The 24,119-nt window shown below is 50.9% G+C and overlaps 3 protein-coding genes across 3 annotated transcripts; all 3 read right to left on the bottom strand.

Moving 5' to 3' along the window:
• Nucleotides 1-1,146: 1,146 nt before the first annotated feature.
• On the bottom strand, nucleotides 1,147-2,903 carry NCLIV_064420 (putative ubiquitin; the record flags this gene model as incomplete). Its single annotated transcript, XM_003885993.1, has 3 exons — nucleotides 1,147-1,366; nucleotides 1,901-2,039; nucleotides 2,615-2,903. The coding sequence occupies 3 exons, from the start codon at nucleotides 2,901-2,903 to the stop codon at nucleotides 1,147-1,149; spliced, it is 648 nt and encodes a 215-aa protein (XP_003886042.1).
• Nucleotides 2,904-5,575: 2,672 nt separating this feature from the next.
• Nucleotides 5,576-11,430, bottom strand: NCLIV_064410 (hypothetical protein; the record flags this gene model as incomplete). Its single annotated transcript, XM_003885992.1, has 8 exons — nucleotides 5,576-5,598; nucleotides 6,241-6,332; nucleotides 6,558-6,692; nucleotides 7,078-7,124; nucleotides 7,790-7,946; nucleotides 8,417-8,572; nucleotides 8,996-9,087; nucleotides 9,748-11,430. 8 exons carry the CDS (start codon nucleotides 11,428-11,430, stop codon nucleotides 5,576-5,578), a joined length of 2,385 nt encoding a protein of 794 aa, XP_003886041.1.
• A 7,642-nt stretch (nucleotides 11,431-19,072) lies between these two features.
• On the bottom strand, nucleotides 19,073-23,218 carry NCLIV_064400 (conserved hypothetical protein; the record flags this gene model as incomplete). The annotated part of the gene is made up of 1 exon (XM_003885991.1): nucleotides 19,073-23,218. The coding sequence occupies one exon, from the start codon at nucleotides 23,216-23,218 to the stop codon at nucleotides 19,073-19,075; it is 4,146 nt and encodes a 1,381-aa protein (XP_003886040.1).
• Nucleotides 23,219-24,119: the final 901 nt, after the last annotated feature.

Here is a 24,119-nt window from a genome sequence, read left to right as displayed (position 1 = left end):
GCCTGTGCTAAATTCGCGAATCACAGATATCCAATGAATTGAAGCCTGAAAAATTTACTCTTTCCAACGTGGCACTGACACCCCAGTCACCCCTATCCCTCTGATCCGATTTGCTCTCCGGTTATACGAGGGAGTCGACGCAAAACCAGCCTGTCCCCTATTTTTAAAGCGCAAACACGCCGTGCGCGTCCTGGAGCCCCGAAACGACTCCTGACAGACCGCCAGACTCCTTGTGCGCTACTTGCATACGTAATATCGAAACCAACCCCCCAGGCGCGGTCACAAAAGCTGACGTTGATCCCCTTCACCTCATCAGCTCCCCGAGTCTCCGCTTAATATATCCACTTTCCCCAAAACAATGACACTTGGGTCACCAATATGCTACCCGTGGACCGATATTCCAGTGTGAATAGTCCCGAGAGTGACCGGTAACCGCTTCACTGACGACGAGTCAAAAGTCCTTCCACGGGTCTTTTAGTCCGCTCCTCTGTCCATGTCAGAGAGAGTGAACCATCCATAACGAAGAACCGAGAAACTGTGCGATTGTGCCTCGGAAAGTTGTTCCACACACATTTTACCAAGCGGTCCATCACCTCCTTTAGGGGAACGAGGATAACAGGCAACGCGGTCTCTCTTCCCCGCCACGTCACGACAAAACGCGAGCGATGAACAAAAAAAAACACAACAGACGACACCTAAAACGGAAATCCCCCGTTCCGTTTTTCTCTTCTGCAGCAAGATTTGAAAAAGGGATGCACAACTATTGTTTTTGTCACCCGGAAATTGCCGTGAAGAGGGCACCAACTGATGTTAAACGAAAAAACGCAAGACGCATTGGGGCTGGGAGCCAACTCCAACGACCAAAGAGGCAGACGACCAGCTTGAGCTCCAGGTCTTTTCACGAATTAGGCGGTGAAGCTTGCACACATCTCGTTTCTTGCCCCCTGCTATTCAACAAGGAGTACGAAATCTAACAAAATGACGAAAGCCTCTCAGTCACATGAACCTGCTAAACCAGGACCACTGACGCCAAGGCGCCGCTATTGCTGACTCGTTGTGCGTTCTGGCAACAACTGATCCTGTGAGACGAGTTCAGCCTCCTGCAGTCGTGCCTTCTTAAGTATTTTCTCCAGTTTGTTTTATTCCCTACTCGTCCTGTGCACTCTCTTGTTTTTCAGGCGCAGGGGGTACAGAAGCACCATTCTTCTCCTCCGCATCTCCCGCCGCCTTTTGCGTGTTGAAATAGAAGAGCTTCACAAAGAGAGTAACCGTGCTGCCATCTTTAATACCAATACTTCGAAGTTCCTCCAAGTCGTCGGCCAATAGTCTCCGATCAAAGCCCAGCTTGATTTTACTTAGGGGGTAACTACAAGAAAAACCGAACAGGGACAAAAAAACACAACATGCATTTTAGGAACTGCAGAAGACAAAATATCACGATATCTTTGTCAACTGGCGCAACCTGACTGATCGCGAAGAACTACACAGAAACGGTTTGACCGACTGGCTGGAGTGTACTGGGGCACACTGCCACCCTTCAAGCATATATGCGCGAATTCACCACATAAACCAAAAGACATCTGGGATGCATATGCACGCAGCGGACTATTCCTCGAGGCAATAGAAATAACGTTGTAATGTGGTCCCACATCATAGTCATTCACGCATTTGTCACCACGGGCAATTTAGATGTCCCTGTCGTGTCTAGAAACGGTGCACCGTAAATAAAATTCAGCCCAGCCCTCATTCGTAAGCCATAAACACATATCTCCTAAGATAATAGCAATGTCCACAACATGGAAGCAGAAATTCCTTAGTAAACACATTGCATTTCTACCGGCACAGCATGATGGACTCCATGTTCTCGCCACCCCTATCCAATGCTAAAGCACACACTCACTTCTCATTATCGCCGAGTTCTTCACAGACCCGTCTCCTCAGGAAACCGACTGTCTCGTGATCGGGGACCTCCAAGACGTAGGTTTGTCGGCAGCAGAATGCCCACAGGGGCATCATTACACAAGCTCCAGATCCGCAGTCTACCACCCCAGGACACAACCACACAACGCACTAGAAGGGGACGATGAAGAAACCGCTTCGATCCCGCAAGAAATTTGCCACTCGAGCACCCACGAGGAGGTGGTGAAAAACTACCAATAATAGGGGTATGATACCGCCTCAGGATAAGGACAATACAACGTTTCTTAATTTTGACCGAAGAAAACAATTGTGCTTTGTGACTGCCTATGATACGTTAGATCCCGCAAGGGGATTAAAAACCGCAGATGGGATTATTAATAAATTACCAGCGTGGAAAAAGAACGCCAATCTCCTAACACAAAAAACGATTTGCCAAGGGTAATGAATTTGATGCCGAAGGGTAACAGAATCTGTTACACATGAAACAAGGAGTGCAGCAAACGGCAAGTGGGGAGAGCACAATTAAGTGTTGATAACAAACGAGGAAGAAACTCGCACCATATGGCCAGTAGATGAGAGGAGGAAGTAAAGGATGTAGAAACGTCAAATGAGTGGCTCACTGTAACTTTTAGCTGCCCTAAACTACCCTATTTTGGATTGAAACCTTTTCTGAAGTCTCTCCACTTCTGCTTACGTTGCAGGGTCTTGACCTTCACTTTGATTTCGAAAATGTCATACAATTCGAGTGCTATTCTTGCTCTTTTTGATTTGTTGTACACGACAACTTTTTTGGAGTCGTCCATCCTGATTTTTCCCATGTACAGTAGGACTCGGGATGCATCCAGCCCCGGCCTCATGTCGATTAGTTTTTGCTTTAATTCTCCAACGGTTATGTCCAGATTGATTGCAACCTCCAGCTTATCCTTGTCAGCGCCCTGCCGGCCTCCTGTGTAGTCCGTTACGACAACAGTGCACGTCGCCATCTTGTGGAAAAGAAAGTCCTGCCCCTGAGAAACGTGGGTGCCAGCCCTCGTACCAGACGAGTTCAGACTGAGAGAAACACAGATCCAACTCTATTAAGAAGATCCAAGGTCGGGCTTAAGATATCTGAAAAAGCCACGGATAAACCTTAGAAATAATCCAATGTTGCCCAACAAACAAAAGGTAACCTCGTGTTCTGTGGGAAAAGTGATGGCAAATACATGTAGCTATACTAATCGGGCAGCTGGCCGCTTGCCAACCGCACCGCGAAAGACAAACGCAATGACAGACAGGAAAAAGAGAAAAGCGACCTTTTGTACAGAATGAAAGAAGAATTAGTCGCTGTGTAGAAGCGGAACCGAGACCAAATTTAAATGTAGAGCGTCTCACTCTCGCACTTTCATTCCGACCCACGAGCTGTCACCGGCACTTGCCATGCACTTTTTTCTGAGCGAATTGAGAGCAGTCGACTAGAAGGCGCGTGGGGCTTGAGTAGCTAGGGGGACCGAGAGAAAGCGGCATACTGCTAAGTGTGTCTTGTATTGCTCTCATATCCACGGCCAACAGAGTGCCCTCAGCGGAAAGACAAACAGCTGGAAAGGCGCTCTTTCTTAGGCTTTTCAGGCCTGCCTTCGCACTTCTGTCAAAGCCCCCCTGCACTTTTTTTCCAAGATTGCAGCCAGTCGTGCGAACCGTCCATCAGGTCGCCCGTGCCCCGGTGACCGTGTGAGGCTTGGGCCAATATAACAGGACCCCCCTGCCTACCCGTGCGTATAAATCATTATCATTTTCTCATCTTTCAGACTTTTGCAAATAATTCCAGCGCGGCTCATGGCTTTTTTTTCTTGCCATCTTTTCGGCTGTCATGCGTAGGCGTTTTGCAAGCTGATTGCCTTTTCGAACGTGATGCCTGGATCGCAGGTGTGCTTGTCTGCACGAACGGCGAACCTTGGGAGCCACACTTTTAGTGACTCCCCCTGCTTGGCTCAGTCCCTCTGTAGAGGAGGAATTGCTTCGCACAGATACCACACGGGCTGCCTCTGCAGCAACGCTCGAGAATTGTGAGTAACCCAACTGGGTCCTGGTTTCCCCGTCGGCGTTCTAGCGACTAACAACCGCCGGAAGTCGTACCATATCGAAAAATCGGTATCTATCGTCATACTTTTTCAAAAAGGAACGCACTGGAGTACTACATATCCTTTAGCTATATGTCTGTGTGGATATAGGTTTCTATTGGCAGCTGTGTGTGAACTTTTTTCAGTGACACAGGCAGGAAACCCGCGGCAAACCACAAGAGTCCCTCTCTGACCAAGTTCTGAGAAAGCGCACCGAATTTTCTCGATGGAGCGATGCATCGGCTTGTCTGGCGGGACTGAACAACGAACAAGGGTATTCACACGATCAGTATATTGTTATAGTGGCTGCTTTGTAAGAAGCATACATAACAACGATTCGCTTTCGCCCCCAACAATTCATGCGACTGCGCATCCCTCACGTTCGATAATTTCGTTAATCTCGAGCGGATGATCCCATCCCATGATACGGCGATCACTAGATGTCCGTTACTCTGTGCTACTAGTATAGAACAAGAATGCACGTACGTACATATGTCTCAACTGGTGCGCACAAGTAGCTGTCGAGGCTCATGTTTGGCGCAGTATGTGTGCGTCATCCAGCATAGGATTATTTTCTACACTTTCCACTGCAGCCACTGTGACTCACAGTACAGCAGGCCTCCCAACACAAAGTGAGGAACAATAATCGCTCTCGCGCGCCCTCGCGTTTGTGACCCACCGAGGCACAAGTATCAGCCACACTAGTGTGTCCTCCAGTCTTGCTCGCGGCTGACTGCCTCGGCGCCGTAACAGCTGTCGGTAGAGTATGTTTCTACGCCGTTGCGAGTCGTTTACGCTCCCTTCTCGCAAACATTCAAAAGTGAGATGTACCAAAAATTGTTTCCGTCGTGGCACACGGCAGCCACCCATGCGGACGGGCACTGTGAACCGGAGATGAGACGAGAGGACGCACTCGGAGAAACAAACCAATTGCTGCGTGAAGAGCATCTTCGCAAAAAGATACGCCTTCCTAATCAAAAAGTGGAACAACAGGGTCCGATGTGCATCAAACCGTGCTTCTCAGGTGCATCTGGCTTCCAAGTTTGTACAGTTATGCAACGAAAGCCCCGCACGCAGCGCGCTACAAAGGACGTAGCATGCACTGACAGCGCAAGTTTCCTCCCGGCATCGGGGACAAGGAAATCTGTGCAGGAACAACTCGTTTGCTACATCCTTAACTCACGGCATTCTTTAGTAGGTCAATCGTCAGTCAGAACCGTGACGGAAATCCATCGCCGTCAGAGTCACACATATAAATCTGGACTCTGTGCATGCACACAAAAATCCATCTCACACAAAGTTCTCTCGCTCAAGGGTTTTAGGCGTGAGGAACAGCTCTCCGTCACACAGTTACTACGGACGGGAGGAGAAAGAGAACAACCATAGGGAAGGATCTCCGCCGCCGCGACTCCCGAAGAAAATGCGTCTTTACAGCCCTTCTTCGAGGCTTCTTGTGCGACGGACTGGCTGCTGTGGTAGACAGCAGACGGCAGGCCGAGCATCGTCCTCTCCTCCCTGCCACCCGCTACCGTTCCGAGTCTCAAAAGAAGTCCGGTCGCTCACGGGAATGGAGGCAGGGCGCCTGAAGTCCACAGAGAACACTCGAAAAACAGAAACCCATTCAGTTCCCTGAAAACCTACTTGCACACGATAGGATTCTCTCTCAGATCGCGAGGCCCTACGAGAAATAACTACTCAGACACTGACTGGTTTGAAGAAAAAGAGCAGCAGGTTTTGTCGCACCACGCGGCCTAACCTCTGCCATCTGACCATCACATAGCGCGACTCTGTACCCGTGCAAATACACGCATGGTATCAAACACACTTTATACACACACGCTGAGGAAGCCGCGACAGATGCCGACGCTATCTCCGCCTTGTATGGCAAGGTCACGCACCATTCCACGAATGCCACGAGAACATGACGCTGCGGATGTGTGCTGAAGGAGCTGAATGACAGCCGCATCTCCCCCCGCCGACACGAGCGGAGACTTTAGGAGATACGCACTGGAGGAGAAAGGGCGTGAAAGTGCAGTCGGGACAGCAACAACGCGAAGTATACGAAAGAAACAGCAGGTTCCTTGCAGGCTGCATACGAACCACCAAAACGCTTCTACAAGGGGCATCGTAGGCACTTCAGTTGGCCTTTCTGAAAGTCAGAAGAGACAGTTCGACGACAAAACAAGAACCACTTGGTCGCGTAAGTTTTCCATGTCCTGCTCACCTCTACAGTTCGGGCACTCCATCTTGACTTCCATCCACTGCTGGAGACATTTGTCATGGAAGAGGTGATCGCACGGCGTGATGCTTCGGTGTCTGCGAACCAGGCGAAACGTCGACAAAAGAGATGAGCTCGTTCCCCCGGCCGTGTGTGGGTTTCTGCTGGGGTCTGCGTCTGGGTAGCTGGCCACGTCCTCCCGCCGCGCCGCAGTCCTACTGCCTGTCCACACGGTTTCCAAAAGAGGCTTCGGTTGCTTCTGCATGCAGTCGCTACGCCCACGCCTTCCCACACTGTAGTTTCTTTTTGTCGCGGGTTCATACCTGCTTTTGCGGGCAATTGGGTTCATGCAAATCGCACACTCAGGCAAGCCTTCTTCCGCATCGTTCGCCAAGGACGCTGGTAGCGGCCGATGGTAGTTATACACATGCGGCAAATGGTCCAAGGGAACAAAGAACCTGCATACAGAGAAAGGAGGGCGAGCCCACCAAAACCGTGGCTCATGGACACGTGTCTGCTAAGGCGCGTTCGCAACGAAAGCCAATCTGAAGAATTTCCTTCAGTTTCACACTCCAAAGCACCAGCTGAGTTCTCCTCTACAGCGACGGCATGCACTATGATTCGAAAACGTCTGACTACACCAGCAGATAAAAACAGAACACCCCCGACGGAAGAGGCTCTTTCTTCACAGCCCGTCTGGGGCTGGAGGACAGCGTAAGAATGTCCCGCGCCGATGGAAGGAGAGAAGATCTCCAATATCTTAATGCAGACAGGCCTAACACGGGTTCCTTGTTCGCCGTCTTGGTTCTCCGGGTTCTGTGTCTGCCCGGACGGCGCACGTACCGGGAGCCAAATCGCCGTTGCGCGAGCATGAGCAAGACCTGGAGGGTCTGTACAGCACGCGCCAGCGAAAACAGAACAAGAACACAGGGGAAGACGTGCTGGAGATACGCATGCGAAGAACCTGGGGGGCCCGCGACGCGTGTTTGCGACAGCCACTAGGATATTGGACAAAAATGGAGAGCAGAGAGTGATGCGTTCCATCCGTCTACAGAAAAGACAGAAAACAACTGGTGGAGAAAAAGCTAGCTTCCCCAAGGACGGGGACAGTCTGCGTGTGACTCCACCCCGCTCGTTCCGTTTGCGCAGGAACACGGGCTGGCGATGCCATTTGCCTTTGCCAGGAACCCCCCCCCCCCAAAATCCGGGACGCGCAACCTTTGCTCCTATGCGGCAATGCCCTCTACGGTAGCCCGCTCGCTGTATTCGCCGCAACAAAGTTATTCCGTGGATAGTTGGATGCCGTACACGAATCCTTGCTACGCACGAGACAACTCTACAGAAACAGCGTCAAAAGTACTCCACCAGAAAAGCGAAACGGTGCGTGTGCTACCCCTGTACATTGATGAGGCATCCCTCCGCTCTGCCGTTGAGAACAAGCCACGGTTGAAGCCAGCAGGGGAACTGTCTAAACAAGTGACGGCGTCGTTATAGAACGCCCTGAAGATGGTCAGACACAAGCGGGAATTCCAGGAAGACGTCTCTGTGCTCTCACCACAACGACGACGATGCAGACGAGGACAGGGTAGTTGGGGAGAGTGACGCCGACAAAAGATTCTTGGAAGAGGCTGACCGGGTACCCAAAGAGGTACGTGGGAAAAACGAGCCGGCATAAAGAGATGCCGGCGACGAACTGTAAGTCCATGGAATTCCTGAAAAAACACGGTTGAAATACATTCAGGGGCGCCTAAGAAATTCCGAGCAACAGCACTGCTTGCCACGAACTGGGCCACCACAGACGGATGGAAAAAAGGCATGCGGCCCCTCTCTGGACGAAACTTTCTCAAAACACGCTCTTCCGGCAAGAAACGACGTTTTGGGGTGTCCACAATCTATAACTCGGCGGAATCTTCCTAGGGGCAGCGTATGGCCTCTCCACAGTTACGAAGGTAAGTCGCTTGCCTCCCTTCTCCCCTGGTGCTCGCCGTTTTCCAGAGTTCTCTACAGTGTGAGACAGCTAACGCGGGGAAAGTTCCCACCTCGTACCCCCCATCGACATCGCTTTTCTTCAGGAGACATTGCCACCCGTTGCCAGGTTTCTGCCTTGGCTCTTCGTCGTGTCCTCAAAACTTGGCAAGTGTACCTTGGTTCCTCCGTTTCTGTGAAAGCCGGAATCTCTCACCTCTGGCCCTTCCAGACGTCCCAGGCAATTTGGGGCAGCCACATGAAGTAGAGGACAAGACAGATCGGCGGAAAGACTGGGAAGACGTAGTAGAGAAAGAGAACGAGGAAGGCCAGGGAGCCGTAGAAATTTCTATAAAAGTGCGTCAGGGCGCGCCTTCACCCATCACAAAGAAAGCAAAAAAGAAAAAGCATGAATTCCCCACGTCTCTGCAGCGGCAGCCATCATGAAACATGGGACGGGGAGAGTGCCACGCAAACCTATTTGCATTCTCCTGGCACGAACATCCCGGAACCACCCCTCTCCACATTGGAGTGAACTGCACTGGTCGTGAAACTGGATCCGGGCAAAATCATTGAAGAAGCGTTCAAGGGAGCTTCGCGTATTCCCAACGACACCGTCGTTCACGGCTTGTCGGCTCTGTGGCAAGTGTCTGATTCACCACCTTTTATGCTTCGAGGCGCTTACACCTACCAGGCAGATAACGGTAGGGGAAGACAGCCTCAGTTCCACAGAGAGTCTGCCTTCACGCTGCGTTGCACCAAAACACCTTGTCTTTTTCTCTCCTTTCTGCCTTACCCCGTGGCGTCTAACTCTTGAGGATTACTCTGCTGGCGGGCGTTCCACACCATGAAAAGGTAGCGCACCTCCAATGCCCCGAAGAGAATTGCCTGGAGGAAACGGAAGCCGCATCGGCAGCAGTGCTTTACTGGAACCGCCAGTTTCGACATTTTCACAAACGAAAAAGAAGGGACAAAAACTAAAGGTGCGTTACAGGCAATCTCACGTCGGCCAGCCTTGACACGTCCGGAGACTCTGGCGAGAGGGAGAGGAATTGGTGAAGGAATTAGTCGGCGCTCCACAAAGCCACGAAATTGCCCAGGCCGGCACCTCGTCTATCTCAAGAATGCCGCCGGAAACAGTTTCGGTCACGAGTGACCAGAACTTCAACGCCGGTGGGAGAATGAGGGAGGCATTGACGAAGGGTTCTCAGATATGTGTCTTTTTGAATATGATTGAACAAACCGTAAAATAGGCATGCGCATATCTACGTCTGTGTTCTGTAAGGGCTGCGCATTGCCGCGTTTAATTTGCAGCACTAGGCGACCCGCACGAACAAGAGCACCCATACCACGCTTTGCAGCAGAGAAGCGTCGCCCGCTATATAAAGGACACGAAGTTGAAGTTTGTAATTCAGTATTCCTCAATACATCATCTACAAGAGTATTAAGTGCAAAACAATCATAACACGTTACAGTGCAACTCGTAAAACTCTGTTACAAAAGACAGTCCCGGTTTGCCTGTGTTCGTCTGGTCCCTGGAACTCTCACCTTAAACATGATGAGGATGGAGAAGTAAGCCATCATTATTTGAAGTTGCATAGCAACACGGAACATGGCCACGACCTCAAAAATGTCAAGCGCTGCTTGCCACGCTTGCCCAATGATAGAAACCCGCTGCAGAAGCGCGAGGGATGAGGTACTTCCGAGACCCCCAATGCCCTCTGTGTGCTGCATCTGCTTCCAGAAAAACCGCATTTCTACCAGGGTTTTGACGTTGAACACGAGCGTTACAGATGTGATATGGCTCGCCAAAGCAATGTAGTCTATTTCCCATGCTCGAAAATAGATGTAGAATCCACAGTCAGATGAGACAAGCTCGCCAACAAGATCCCCTTGGGGCTCGCCTCCATCCCGAGGACGTTCGCCACCTGCATCGTCTTCGCGGTTCATGCTTTCAGCTTCCGGTGAACCTGCTGTGGGCGTTTCCTTAGCGGTCAACAGAGACTCCGAGGAAGATTGAGCCGGCATGCGCCGCCCACTAGAGGAACGCGAGGCCGTCGCTCTTCGCGGTGGCAGTGTGCCGGGGCTAGTCGTGCTTTCCTGCTGTGACACAGAAGATTGCGCGAGAGGACGAGACCGCGGGGCTCCGGAAGCTGGACTTTCCACCGCAGAATTTCCTGGAGCATCAAGTCGCCGAGGGGGGCCCGGTACACCCGCTGCAACACTCGCAGCTGCATCGCTATTTTGCGCGGCCCGTTGAGACAGTTCCGCTACCGAACTCTCATCCGTCTCTCGGGCGGATTTTCCAAGACCTGGTTCAAAGTTCAGCTTCAGCGATGCAGTGTACGTACACCAGGTCGCATCCACCGAGCCCGGGGGGACAGGAAGGCCTCTGACCACTGGAAGCTTCGAGGCAAGAGACGAACCTTGGAAATTTGCCTTCGGAATGTCTCGAAAATCGACTCCAGTAAGGTACAAATCGCGGTCCACGAAGAGACCGGAGAAGGCATCGAAGAAACCGAACGGAAAGGCGAGGGGTGTCGACGACGAAAACGCCGAGCCAACATTTAAATGTATCCGCAGCAAAGCCATACGCACGGATTGGAAGATGGTTCGTGTAGTATAAAGATACAGTGTCGCCGCACCAGAAGTCAACAGAGAAAGCGACTGAGTGGAGTACGGAAAAGCATTTGACAAATCGTTGCCCGGACCTTGGGAGTTCCAGTTCCCCAAGTCTCCCGTGGCGAGTTGAGACGGCGTCGTTCCATTCAGATCAGTTGGGTCAAAAACGAAAAAGAAGAATTCAGAGTTGAACTGCAAGCTGTACCGCTTAGTTCGATCCATGCCGACATGGAGTGGAGACTGCTCCCTTTTGTTCGCCTGGTAATACATCGACAACGAATTCGAGTTCGACCCGGAGGCGCCATCGCTTCCGCGTTGTTGACCAGCGCTAGCGCGAGGAGACGACGGACCGAAGCTATCAACAATTGAATCCAAGTTAAACAAGAAAAGAATCAAAAGAAGGCTGAGAGAAAAAGCTATGCAGGCAGCAGATGAACGCTCTTCTCGCCCTGGAGGACCCGGGGAAGCGTCGCCAGCTCCTCTAAGAGGCCAGTTGCGCGCTCCACCCCCCGCTGCCGCTGTGGCTCGTCCCGAGTTTCCTCCTCCCTGGCCGGAAGGGGAGGGCGTGCGCCCATCCCCTACGATGCCGTTCGGGAACGGCAAGATCATTGCCCTGACGCCTTGCCCATCCACAAGAACTTCCGGCAAAAAAAGAAAGCACTTTCGTCTCTCCACCGGAACAGCAAGCGCCCTTTATGCTTCATCACGAAGTCTGGGCGACCATGGAAGCAAAAACAGCACTTTAGAAAAGTAAGAAACAAAGAAAACACGAAGGAAAGCCGACGAGAGATTCCATCAGGATGCTCCCCCGGCAGAACGATCCAGTCATCAAGGGGTCTCGCGGCGGCCGCCTTAGCAGTTTACCCCCTATCTCGGCTAATATTTCGATGAGAGACGTATGGTGTTGGAGTGGCTCGGTTTCGAAAAGCCGAAACCAGAAAACTTTCTGAGCAGGACCCACAGGACCCTAGCCAGAAAGAAGAGGGGCCTCCAGCAGCACTATCAATTACTGAAACGAAGCAAAAGAGGAGATTGTCTGAGACCTTTGTCGAGTGTAAGCGACAAGCGAGAAACGTTGCTTCGAACAAACGGTGAAATGCCAGCCGGCCGGGGTGAGAAGGACGCTAGGAAACACAAGTGCTGGAAACCCGCACTGGGCATTCGCTGGAAAAAAGAAGATTTTTGGAGGAACGCGAATCCTATTGAGGGAGCAAGGTAATTCAAGAGTATCGATGCCGCCTGAGATCGAGTTCGCGCAGCTGTCGGACCCCCTCGCTGACTGGCACTACTCTCTTGGGTCTTATTCCTGAACGCCCCGGGAGAGTTTTGCCCCGCCTTCCGCGAGCAACAAACAAAAAAACCGGTCGCAGAACAAAATCGCAAAGCCAGAAGAGGCGCAGGGCTGAGCAGGTCAGGAGACTTTAAAGCGATCAGCACTAACGTTGACCTTCCACCAATTTGAGTATAACCTCGTCAGAAACACTTGCACGACAAATATCGCTGGTCCACACCATGCTCCAAGGGGAATAGGCAGCAAGTGGAACACCGGCAAGCTTCATTCTACCGAAATGTGAGCAAACGCTCCACAAAAGAAGGATCTTGTTTTTCAGGTTCAGGGAAGACGGCACCTTGAAGAAAAGAACCCGTGGATGGAAAGCATGGCAGACACAATGAGACCTTCGCTGTCACCAACCAAAACCGACGACATGCTGCCTGTGTCCGGCCTGTTGATAGAGTTATTCTTTTCCAACCAGAATTTATCCAGCGAACTCATGCAGCGCGCAGTTTTTTGACTTCCCAAATAGTACACTCTCCAAAACACGGGCGCTGGCAATCGGTCAGCAGGCACCTAAAAAACCTGTCGAGCATGCATGGCTTTTTAAAATCGGAAGTCGAGAGTTGATTGTAGCAAACCCGCCGTACCAGCGAACCGCGGCCTATAGGTGAAGCGAGATCGCTTCACATTGCGAAAACATGGTGAATCTGCTTTGCTGCTTATCCACTCCCATTGAGCAGTCAATTAAGGGGAACCAATACAGACATATCCTGTGAAGTTTCACGCTTGTCAGAGTCTGCAAGTCACGCAGTAGAGGGTCGTGGGGTCCGCCGAGCGCACGGCTGCAGTCGTGTCTTCGCGCAAATCGCTAGTTCTGCCAGGGGTCAACGCCCGGGAAATAGAATTGTGCGCCACATCGATGGACAACCTGCACTTCAGATATATGCGTTTCGCACTCTCATCAGGATCATAACGAGAAGCACTGAGCAGAAAGTTGGGGAACATGAGACTGCTCGCCTGTGTTGCCTCTATCAACTCTCTCCTCAATCAACGCCTTCAGATCGAATCAAGTTGTCACTGAATGTCAATTTACAGAGCTTTTGACATGAACGTGAAGCAAACAGGCACGACACTATAACTGCTGATGTGGACGTAACGGTGGAACTAAACTGCCAGTGACGGTGTGCGTTGCGTGTTGGTGTTCGGCGGTTGAGAAATCGCACAATTGCCACTGAAGGATCCGCAACTATCAAAAAAACATGTTTGTGGACCGTATCCCTCTGCTGCTGGTGGGGTATGTTGGTTGTTAGTAACACTTTAGTATATAAATGGCAATTGAACTGTTGATCGAACGGGTGACTACTCAACGGAAGACACCGGAACACGGTTGTGGAGTCCAAGCGGTAATGAAATAGCGGCTGCCATCTCGTCCTCCGGCCTTTGACCCAATAAACAACTGTGTCTGATATCTCCTGTTTACAACGATAAATGGTAACCCAGATCGTTCTTTGGCAGCGATTGCTGCAGAAATGCTGACCGCGGAATCGAAGACACTGTTGCTTCTCGTGGGTTGTGGCACCCCTGCAACCTCCGTAACGATTCTTCAAAAGTTATGCTCTAACACTGCCAACAATGCCTAGACCAGAGCGTTGCGGTGGACTAGAGAAACAGAAAAAAAACCTAATGAAGCAACACAATGTCAATGCCTTTGCTGGAACAGTTTGGTGTCTTGATGTTTGATATGCTCTAAAAGCATACCAAATGGACACCTAGGGCGCACAATGCAAGTGCCCGGATGGCGCCGATGATGTAATAGAATTCTCCTTTGCCGGAACTCCCTGCAGCTAACAAATTCGTGGAAACTGGTATTGTTATTTGTGAGGCATGCATTGACGAGACAAGAGTGACATGAATGACGGCGCAGCAGCAAAAAAAATCCTCTTCGTCCCCTTACTTCAAATCGTTACACACACCAAAGGGCACACAAACGTCATGAGCGGGAGCCGACCATTAGGGGAAACCCCGGGAGTAGAACACAGAGCGATGCGGTCAACTGCAGGGCACCTGAGGACCTCACTACGGGGCAGCCCGTCTGCTGTACCTCAGAGTGCCTTTATTTGGCGTTTCGTGATCTCACTTATGAACGTGTCCATGGGTGTAAAGCCATGATGGGAAGGAGAGAGCTGGCTATGGTCCGTTGTGCCAATTCTCACCGCTCTCCGGAGAAGTGTCATGCAGTTGGCGGGACAGAGTCCAGTTTCTGAAGGAGGCAGAAGGTTTCTCTCTCATCGTTAGGTGCGGGCCTACATTTGCCTATACTGTGGCGTGTAATGTCCACCATGCAGCCTACCCACGGTGTTACTGCTATGTGTTTGCTGACAGCTGTTGGAGTTCTAACATCTCTGCGGCGCACACGAACCATCGACAGTCCACTCACATCCGTTTCGAGATGTTAGAAGCAAGACGACTGGAGGCTCCAGACGGTTGGCTGCCAAAGTGGTAGACTGATTTTGCCGTGGTGATATTTGTCTTGGCACAAGCAGCGCCTCCGGGATACTGTAAAGGGTCGAGGAGTGTTAGCGTATGCCATCCATCGACACCAGACCACACCCAGCGACATTTACAGAAGAGAGGCCCTTTGCACTAGGAAGATTACCTCTCGGCCGTGGACTACCGTTGTTTTCGTCACTGTCGACGGAAGAGGAACTGCTTCAGATGTATCGCCGGGTCTGCAGAGGAATATGGCGAGAGTTTTTTGACACGCTGAGCGGTTTTGGGCTTTTTTGTTCGTTTGCTTCTATTGTGGAATGGATGTGTCGAGAATGCTGGAACACGAGCCCAAAGATTTGCAGCGCATGACGAAAACCGGGCCCCTAGGCGCGGAACAGCTAACCGGAGGTCCACAGGACACTGTAGAGTTCGACTTCGGTCTTCTCCTCAATCAGTTGAGCTGTATGTAAGGGTGCATTTGCGGGGAGTCTTTACAAAAAAGCTGGCTGACTGAAAGCTGCCGCATCGCCCAGGTTTCTACGGGACATTCAGCGTTGCTCCTTGGACTGCAGGAAGCTGACCCCGATGAGTTTGAGTGGCAAGACACCCGTTTCGATGCTTTACGCGCGCCAGCCAGTCATTTTACACCTTGCATCCACGTGACATTCCGTGGAAATTTTCGGCAGCGGTTTTAACTGTGGAGAATTTGAAGAGAACGAGGCGTGCCCGTTTCTGACATTTTCCCCCAGACGCCTTCCAAGAAGTCTTTCTTGGTGAACGTCTGCCAGCAAAGCACTGGCTGGTTTCTTGTCTGTTGCCGGGAGCATCGACGCCGGCTATCGCCACGAGCTACTAATGTAGAAGCAGTCGGTGGACGTAGCATCACGTCCTCCTGCTTCTGTTTTCTGTGTGAACTTGAAAAGTCCGGGATTTTCACGGCGAAACAAAAGTGTTGGTGACGAACACATTGAATCGTCGCTGGGATTTCTTGTATCTTGACGCAGCGTGTATGGCTGGTTGCACCACTTTGCTGGGCAGCTGAGGACATGAGGTCTTGTACGAAGGACTGCATGCAAAAAAACGTCCACACGTTTGTACAACCAGTTCTGGTTGTGATTTTTTTGTCGGAAAATAGTAACACGGCATCGGGATTTCAACACAAGGGAAAGCCGCCCGCGGACCCTTCCAGTAAGGGTCCCCGGTTGGCGCTGTACCAGAGAGGACCGCAGTTTCCCTTCGTCGATCCGCTACCGTCCAAAGAAGAGCTTCTCCATTTGTATCTCTATAGCGATCATGCTGGCCCAGCACAGCCCCATGAGAAGCTCAGGCAGGAGTAGATCTTCCTCGTTGCCTGGGCAGGGTGCCGTCAAACGTGAGGACAGCGGTCACCCATTCGAGAAAGGGCTTCAGTCGGTACCTGAAAGCATGGAGGAATCGAGGAAGACGGGAGACAAAGCCAAACGAATTCAGGTGGAATTCGTGTATCTTCGGCAACGGGTAGACCTTCTTCAACAAGAGAGAGACATAGTAGGTCAAATGCGGTGCACTTGAGTCAACAACAGGCGTTGCCATATGACTCTAATTCATTCAGGCAGGTATATATATTGTCCTCCCATGAGTATACTTGCTTATCGATATGCCTAACATTGAATGTACAGGGGAACAGGGAAACGGGTGACAGTAGGAAGGGGCTAAGAATTTGTGTCTCCATTCTATGGCCATTCTGAGTCGTCGCCCTCTGCCTGCATAAACAGCTCCGATGGCACAGTGACAACAACTACAAGGGGCTGTCACTCAAGCGCAATGAAAGTGGAACGCTTCTTCAACGAATTGCGAACCTTCAAGCAAGCATCCAAGTAAGCACAAAGCACAATGTAGGTAAAATCACCCCACAGTCAAGCGCGGCGAGCAGAAGCTGCAAAACAGGTTCGATTTTAATCAGAGCCAACATTTGCATGTTTTTTTTCGACAGAAACTGCGACGCGAGAAAAAAAGGGCCACACGGTTGCAGGTGTATGTGAGCCAGCAGGCGTCAAAACTCGAGCAGAAGAACGAGGAACTTGAAACAGGTATTTTCGCGCAAGCATCGGAAGAACACTTGACCATAGTGATCAGAACAGCAACACCCCACGCATATTGTCTGGAATTTGCAGAGTCTTCACGGTTATTCCGCAACGGTTAGTCAGCAGACCAACATTCTAGCCGTATCGCGATTCTTGATGTAGATTCACCATCGGTTCCTCAACACAGAAACCTGCTTTTTCCCCATGTCCTCCCTGCAGAACGCCAAGCTGTCGTCAATGACGTCGAAGAAGTAAGTTCTCTGGTCTCTGAGCAGAACCAAACTTCACCCGTGCCGCCTAACGGAATCAGGCACAGGCAGATCCTTGCAGTTATTTTTGAAAATATAATCTGCAAAGCCGTTGGACGCAAGAACTAAACTTGGACCTGAGCTAACCGCCATATTTGAACAGGGAGCTCCTAATACAGTTATCTTTTGGTACTTGTTTTGTTGCGTACAGTGGCGTGCAAGGCGAGCTGGCTTTGAAGCTGAAATCACGCGTGAAAGACGCGAGACAGATGAAGAGAGAGTAAGTAGCAGAAAAGGCTCTATCTATAGTCGCCTCGTGGCGCCCCTGTAGGGCTCATGACAGCGGACCACTGCATCATCGTGACAACAGTATCAGCACATATGACAAGCGACTACAACGCTTCTGTTGCTTGCAGAGAAAGCGAGACTCACAGTACCGATTACTTCATTTGGCAAAGAACAAAGAAAAGAGGAGCCAGGCAAGAGCTCACCTCCTGGTAAGACGCTTTCCCTATTCCACTTCTAAACGGGAGCCATCTTCCAGAGAGACAGCAATTGTTCTTTTGTGGCAGCTGAGTGGCCTGGGGTGTCACAGCTAGAATGTGGACAGGGCCAGAAGGTATGGTCTCGCTGCTGAGAGAGCATTGCAGTAGCCAGTAAATGTATGAACGGTCTCGTTTGTACGGCATTTCCAAGGATCTTATAGCTAGTCGACTTTGTACACACCAAGGCGTCCTCTGTGTTGTATTGTGACTGCACAGAGCACACTGGAACTCAGAGCCCGTCAAACGCAGCAGAACTTCGAGGCCTACAAAGAGTATGACTATAACAAGCTCGCCCTTCTTCGTTCATGTTCTGACAGTTTGTGACAAATCGTCTCTCTTGAGAGATAGCTGACCTCGTAGTCCGCGTACATATCATTCTGACGGGAACCGGTGGATGTTCGTTGGGGTTTTTTTGCGCCTCCTTTCGTTTGGCATCTGAACATACACCATGAGGTTTTTAGTCGGGTTCCGTGGAATGGCCAAGAGTTCAAGAGAGAACTCAGAAGAATGGTGCCACCGACAAACCGTCTGTCTGGCCACTGTGAGGAAACAGCATCATCATTATTTCCGAGTGGCCCAATCGGAGTCTGTGGGATGGCCGAGAAACACTCGACATCGGAAGGAATGAGATATGAATTGATTTGAAGATTGACATTCGGTTATTCTTGCTTCTCCACACGCGAGTTGACTAGGAGGACTGCAGAAAACTCTCTCTAAGAAAACCAAGAGGATCAAATTGACATTCGGTTATTCTTGCTTCTCCACACGCGAGTTGACTAGGAGGACTGCAGAAAACTCTCTCTAAGAAAACCAAGAGGATCAACTTTGGTGGTCCAGTCGAACCAGGTGAACAGGACCTCATAGTCTATATGGACGAGGACGTGTGATTGGCTTTGCAGAAGAAACTTATTGTATTCCTTAAGTTAACCGTGCTTTACCATCCGAGTTAGCCTTTCTAACACGCGTCTGCTGTAGAGTTCCCTTACAGGTGCGTTCGGAGGTGTCCGCCTAGGATGCTACATGGGGCGTATATTTTAGATATGCACGCGGCCCTCTTCGAGCAGCATCACGTAGCGGTTTTGTGCAACGGCCAAGCATTCGGAAAAGAAAAACAACAAGGGAAAGAGCAGCATGTGCGAGTCCAGCGGAAGAACCGGCATGCCGCCGGTAAACCGTAGACTATGCCACAAACACGTTTTTCCATCGATCAATTCTCTATTTCATAGAGGTCGGTGCTCAGCAAAAACTTTGTTGGGCAGCTTAGAAACACTTGTTCAGTAGCGCAAAAACAACGCAGACTGTGGAAAGAGACAGAGCAGATACTTCCACTGAAAGTCCTCATGAAATGCAAACAGTCAAAAGCTCGGCGGAATTTGTCGTCCACAAAACTTACAATCACACCGCGCAGGCTCGTTCCAATACGTTTCCCCGTAGCTTCCTTATCGATCGAGTAGACCTTCCTAGAACGGGAGCAGATCTACACATTCTTGATATAGGAGCGTCTAGTCTCTCGTATCCCTCGTGGGCAACGTTACGTCATCGAACGTTTTGGAAAGAGTTCCTCCCATTTCAGCTACAGGTCGGCAAAACTGATAGTAATCTGTATAGCTTCTGTGGCCATTCGGTGTCTTACATGTTCGAATCCTTACTGGCACCTGTGAGCCGCTGCCTCATTGTCCCTCCGGCCCCCTCCTGGCAGCTGCGAATCGCTGTCGGATGTTCAGCTTCATGGCCGAAGGTGCGTGGCACGGGGAGCACCATTGTAGTCAAATTCGGCGTGTACTGGTGAGGCCCCTTCGCGTCAACTTGTTGGTTATCTTTGAGATCTTCGCCCCTGCATACTCTTTCAAGAATATCAATAATTCGGTTCGCATAGCACATCGCTAGTTCGTGGCTGACCATATTTGTATGGTATTGCAGAGTCCAGTTTAGGCACCCGTCTACCGTCACGACGTTGTGGGCGAAGTAGTTGAGACCTACGTTATGCTGAGCGACAACAGACCAGCTTGATTCTATTTTAAGAGAGAAGGGCTGAAACTTGGGGACTGTTTTTGCCATAACCGTGCTGGTCGATGTTTTCTTAGTGGGGGCGCAATAGCGGCCTGAAGTGGGTGTTCGCGGAAGTGTCTTCAGGTGTAGGAGTCGAGAATAAGGGGTATTCGCACCGTTTACCTCCTCGATTCGAATCGACCGTTTTATGTGAGCCGACGTGCTCACTGCTCGCTGCATGTTCTCTTCCGCATACGAAGATAGCCGAGTCCCTCTCGGACTGCTGGAGTTTCTGTCGAGTGATCGTTGATGCGAGGGTCGATTTGGACTGCCTGAGATGCCCGTTACTGAAGAAGTAGGGTTACGAACCATTAAATCCCCCATCTCGACTTTCAACCCCTGCTTTTTTCTGTCCATTAGTCGAGCGCGCTCTTCCATTAGTTGATGATGGTGTAGTAATCGATAAACTGTTATTGATCTGTGTAGTTTTGCCATATGCGCTACTTCCAGAAGAAGTTGGTGCATGAACGTTTCGACGGAAGTCACATCCCATTTACCTCCATTACTGATGAGGAAGGCTGATGGACGGTAATTAGGCTTCATTCCACCCAGTTTCCTGAGGAGAGGCATCCTGTCTATAATGCTACCGACGTATACGGTGATGGAATGCCACGGCACGAGCGCGTAGGAGGCTCGGAACGGACGCTGGGCGTTCACAATAGCATGGACATCTTTCGCCGACCTGCTAGCCAGTTCCCAGAGATCCTCCTTTAGATCAGCACATTTGGGCGACACTCGAATCCTGATGGGAATAATTAAAGCGTAGGAACCCATTCCCGCGCGTGAAGTCACTTGAACATTTGTTTCCGCGTTATTTGTAGTAGACGCCTGGCTGTCGCAAATCACATTCCCAGGCTTCTCAAGAAAGAACTTTGAGTGTCCATTTCTTCCGTCCGGCTGTGGGTTTGTCACACGCTTCTCGCCGCGGCTTTTCCGCGCTATCCAGCTCCGTATCTTCATCAGTGATGAAGCAAGACTGTTTCTGATCGACGGTCTTTTCCCCTTGCTTGCCTGGAGCTCACTGGAGGCACCACCCCCGCTTCCCCTTTCATTTCCGGAATTTGTAGACACTGGTGAAGAGCCAGGTAATGTCGATGCATGTGTTTTTTGTGTTGGGTCACTATGCTCTTGAGCAAGCTCTGTCCAGCAGGAAGAGCAACTGGAACTCGCTAGAATCCCACAACGTATGATGCCCGTATCACCTTGGCAGCCAGTTCCTTGTTTGTCCACTGTGGTGTACACTTTTTGGAGAGTATGCGCAGCCTCTTCTGAAGCGGAAGGGTTTTCGTGACTGGAAATATCAGTCTCGGGCTCCACGAACTGCTGCGCTGCTTTAGATGCTACGGTAGCCGTCTCGATTATCTCTCTGCAACTATAGTCTCCACCGGAATTTGTCTCAAACTGCTGCCTCATTTTATCGTCCTGCCCAGTCGACATTCGCGACAACGTTACTTCACTGTCGCTGGGAACCCTTGTTTCTTGAGAGCTTTTTCTAACGTTCTCCCAACAGCGCTCAGCTGTAGGGGAGGCGAGAGCCAGAGTATGTTCGGTGAGCATACCGGGCACCGAAGTGGCGAACGGTGGTCGCGCTTTATGATGACATACCAGGGGAGACTGGCCGCAGTCTTGCGGAAGTTTCCTCATATAGCTGCTCGTATCCATAATGACGGCCTGGCACATCTGCGGAGACGGCAGTGCCGTACACGCCGTAACTCCATAGCAGTTCTCGTCCACGTTACGCTCTCGTGTTTCCCGTCTTGGAGAAAGCGAAACACCACCACGGGTACCGGGTTTTCTGGCCGGTGAGAGGGGCAGGTGAAAACCAGGCAGTGTCACTCGTCGGCTGCTTGTTTGTGTATCTTGGTTCTCCTCGTACTTTCCGCGGGAAAGCAGCTGGGAATCCCGTCCGATGTCGCACAAGCGGGTGTCCATCTTCTGAAAAAGCCCTAGTCCAAACGGATCACCGGGTGCCAGTTGAGTGAGCGATGCCTGTGCCTGTTCTAGAAGGAAACTCTGAAATAACATTTGGTCCTCGAACTCTGTTGGTTCAAACTCATTTCGTTCGGTACGCTTGAACCATCGTCTTCCACTTACGGCTTGGAGAGAATACAAATACACAGGTCCGCTGTGGTTTTTAACATTTGACGCCCCTAAACGGTCGGGGTCAAGTTCACATGTTGGCTTCCGTATCAACGCTCGAAGCTGCTCAAAAACATATCGCACCTGCCTGCATCCTGCCCCAACTACTGGCCACTTTCCCCACGTTTTCCTTCCTCGAAGGTTAGCGCATAAAGCAATCTCTTGTTTCTCCGGCCCTCTTCTACAACGCGAGGGTCGGTGGGCAGCGACAGAATGTGCAACGTTCGCGCCCGTGTCCAGGTGGTTCCCCTGAATTCGAGTGTTCTGTTCTTTGATGTTGTGAAAGGAAACGCCAGGGGAATCAGCAGCGTTTTCATTTCCACAATGGGTCGCCGACGAGGCCTTTAAGATGATCGGATTCTGATACTCAGGTGAGAGCCGCCCCCGTGCCGCATCGTCTGAGAGTCTAATGCTCTCTGTCGGTCCTTCATGTAGTCTATGTTTAGGTGACGCAGTCAATGGCGTCTCGTAAGACGCACGGGTTTCTTCGACTGAATTTGAGAGCTGGGGAGAGACGATGGCTTGCGCATTTTCTGGAATTGTGTGCGAGCCAAGACCGCAGTCTCTTCCCTGTTTAGTGACGCCAGCAGTCCCTACTGCCACCGCCGCTCGTCCGGAGCCCTTCATCGGATGAAACGGGAACCAGATGTGGCCGTGCTCATGAGTTGTTCCATGGGGTTCTGGTGTTTGTGACGATGTCTTTCCCGCCTCTCTCACACTTTGCTTGTCATCCAGCATACGGTCGATTTCCTTCAAAACTGTTCTTCTATCCCACATCAGCTCTGAGATAGCAATGGCTGCCGTGCCAATAATCAGGCCATTAAGACCTGCCTTCTTGCTTTTACATATTTGGAGCAATTTTGTCGTCATATCCCGATTAACGAGGATAGGAATGACCGACGTGAAAGGCTGATGTGTTTTGGGCGCGTCTGCTGGTGTTTTCGCCATTTTCGGCTTCGTGCTAACACTGTCAGTCCCCGAGTCAGGCATCCGCTTTCTTCTACCAAGGATTGCTTCTGTTCCAAAACGCTCTGGAGGATAATAAACCGGTAAAGGGTTCCGTACTTTTCGCAGCAGTCGCCGTTCCCATAGGTATCCCCATGCCAGAAGTCGAGGCCCTAGGAGAACAATCTTGAGCATCTGTAGAGGTATTGGCAATGGAGTAGCTGATGAGAGTGCATCTGGCAGCCGTGTACACGGAAGGGCTACTTTGCCGGAGCTTGTTGTCGTCCGTGGGTGTCTGGCCTCATCATTGGTTCCTTCAGGGCGCTGTTTTGAGCGGTCAAAAGCAGCCCCGGTCATTTGCCCAGGTGCAGTGATGGATGTCGACGGTGCTGCCCCTCTCCTTTCTCCGCACTGTGTCGCTGAAACCACAGGTGAAGTTTGCGAGTCGTTTTCGCTTAACAAAGGAGTTGATGACCGGTTTCCCAGTCCATGTGACCCCACAGGCATATGAGGCAAGGCCGGAAGCCCTGTTGCGGATCGGACGAGATCATATATGTAAGAGTTATATCGCTCGATGTTTTGCAAGAGGAGGAGACAGCAAGAAAGCTCGTTCCAAAAATTCTGTCTGCTTAAGCCATCCATAACGGAGTGGTGAAAAATTCCCAAGATCTTGGTGCGGTAACTGAATTGTGAAGTCGCTATTGGAGCAGCAGAGCCCTGGCGCCGCAACCCTCTACCCCCGTGACCCTCAGACGGATGTCGTGATGTCCGAGCAGTTGAAAAGAAATCACCAAAACCTTTCTTTTGCTCCTCATCCACGTGTCGAGATGGAAACAGTCGCAGGCGCCAGAGGGGGCCTGGTGAGGGACAGCGACAAATCACACAGTCAGCCACGCCGTATATACACGAGCTAGTTTACGTCGAAAACCTCGCATGCACGTAACGCGGTGCAAAATTTCCCTTGGTAGTGGCATGTTTACAGGGACATCTAAAACCTGTGAAGGCATCTGTTCCTGTAGGGTACCGCGGCCACTCAATGGCAAATTTTCATGAGGGCAGGTGGCGGGCGTGTAGGGAGCCGGTGCTTCTTCGAGAAGCTTCTGTTAACCACGTTTACGATTAATTCGGGTTCCGCCATAGTAAGAAATCTCAATCCTGGATGTATTCGGACTGGAGACAGCATGATGCAAACAGTATACAAACTAGCCGTACTTTCCACTAACGTATGCAAGGTTGACTCTCTTCCAAAAAGCGCCTTGTGACTGTTATATAACAAATTCCTTGCTATAGAACTAATGATTTAGCATGCCTTTCGACGAATGGCAGTTTCAGTGTCCGTAAACCAGAAGTGTGTGGCACGCTAGCTATGGCTTCCAAATAAAAAAAACAAAATGCCTGAAAGGTGCCGTACTTGCAGCGCAGGTGTCTACTGGGGATACTCGTTAGCTCGACCTCACCGTCTGGTCGCGTAGAGGGAGAGGAGATATCACTCGTTCAGTAAATATCACTAGGATTCACGATGGATCGTCGCAAGCTACGACAC

This window comes from Neospora caninum, chromosome XII, assembly GCF_000208865.1.
Source record: "Neospora caninum Liverpool complete genome, chromosome XII".
Classification (NCBI taxonomy): Eukaryota; Apicomplexa; class Conoidasida; order Eucoccidiorida; family Sarcocystidae; genus Neospora; species Neospora caninum.
This window is presented reverse-complemented; position numbering and strand designations above follow the sequence as displayed.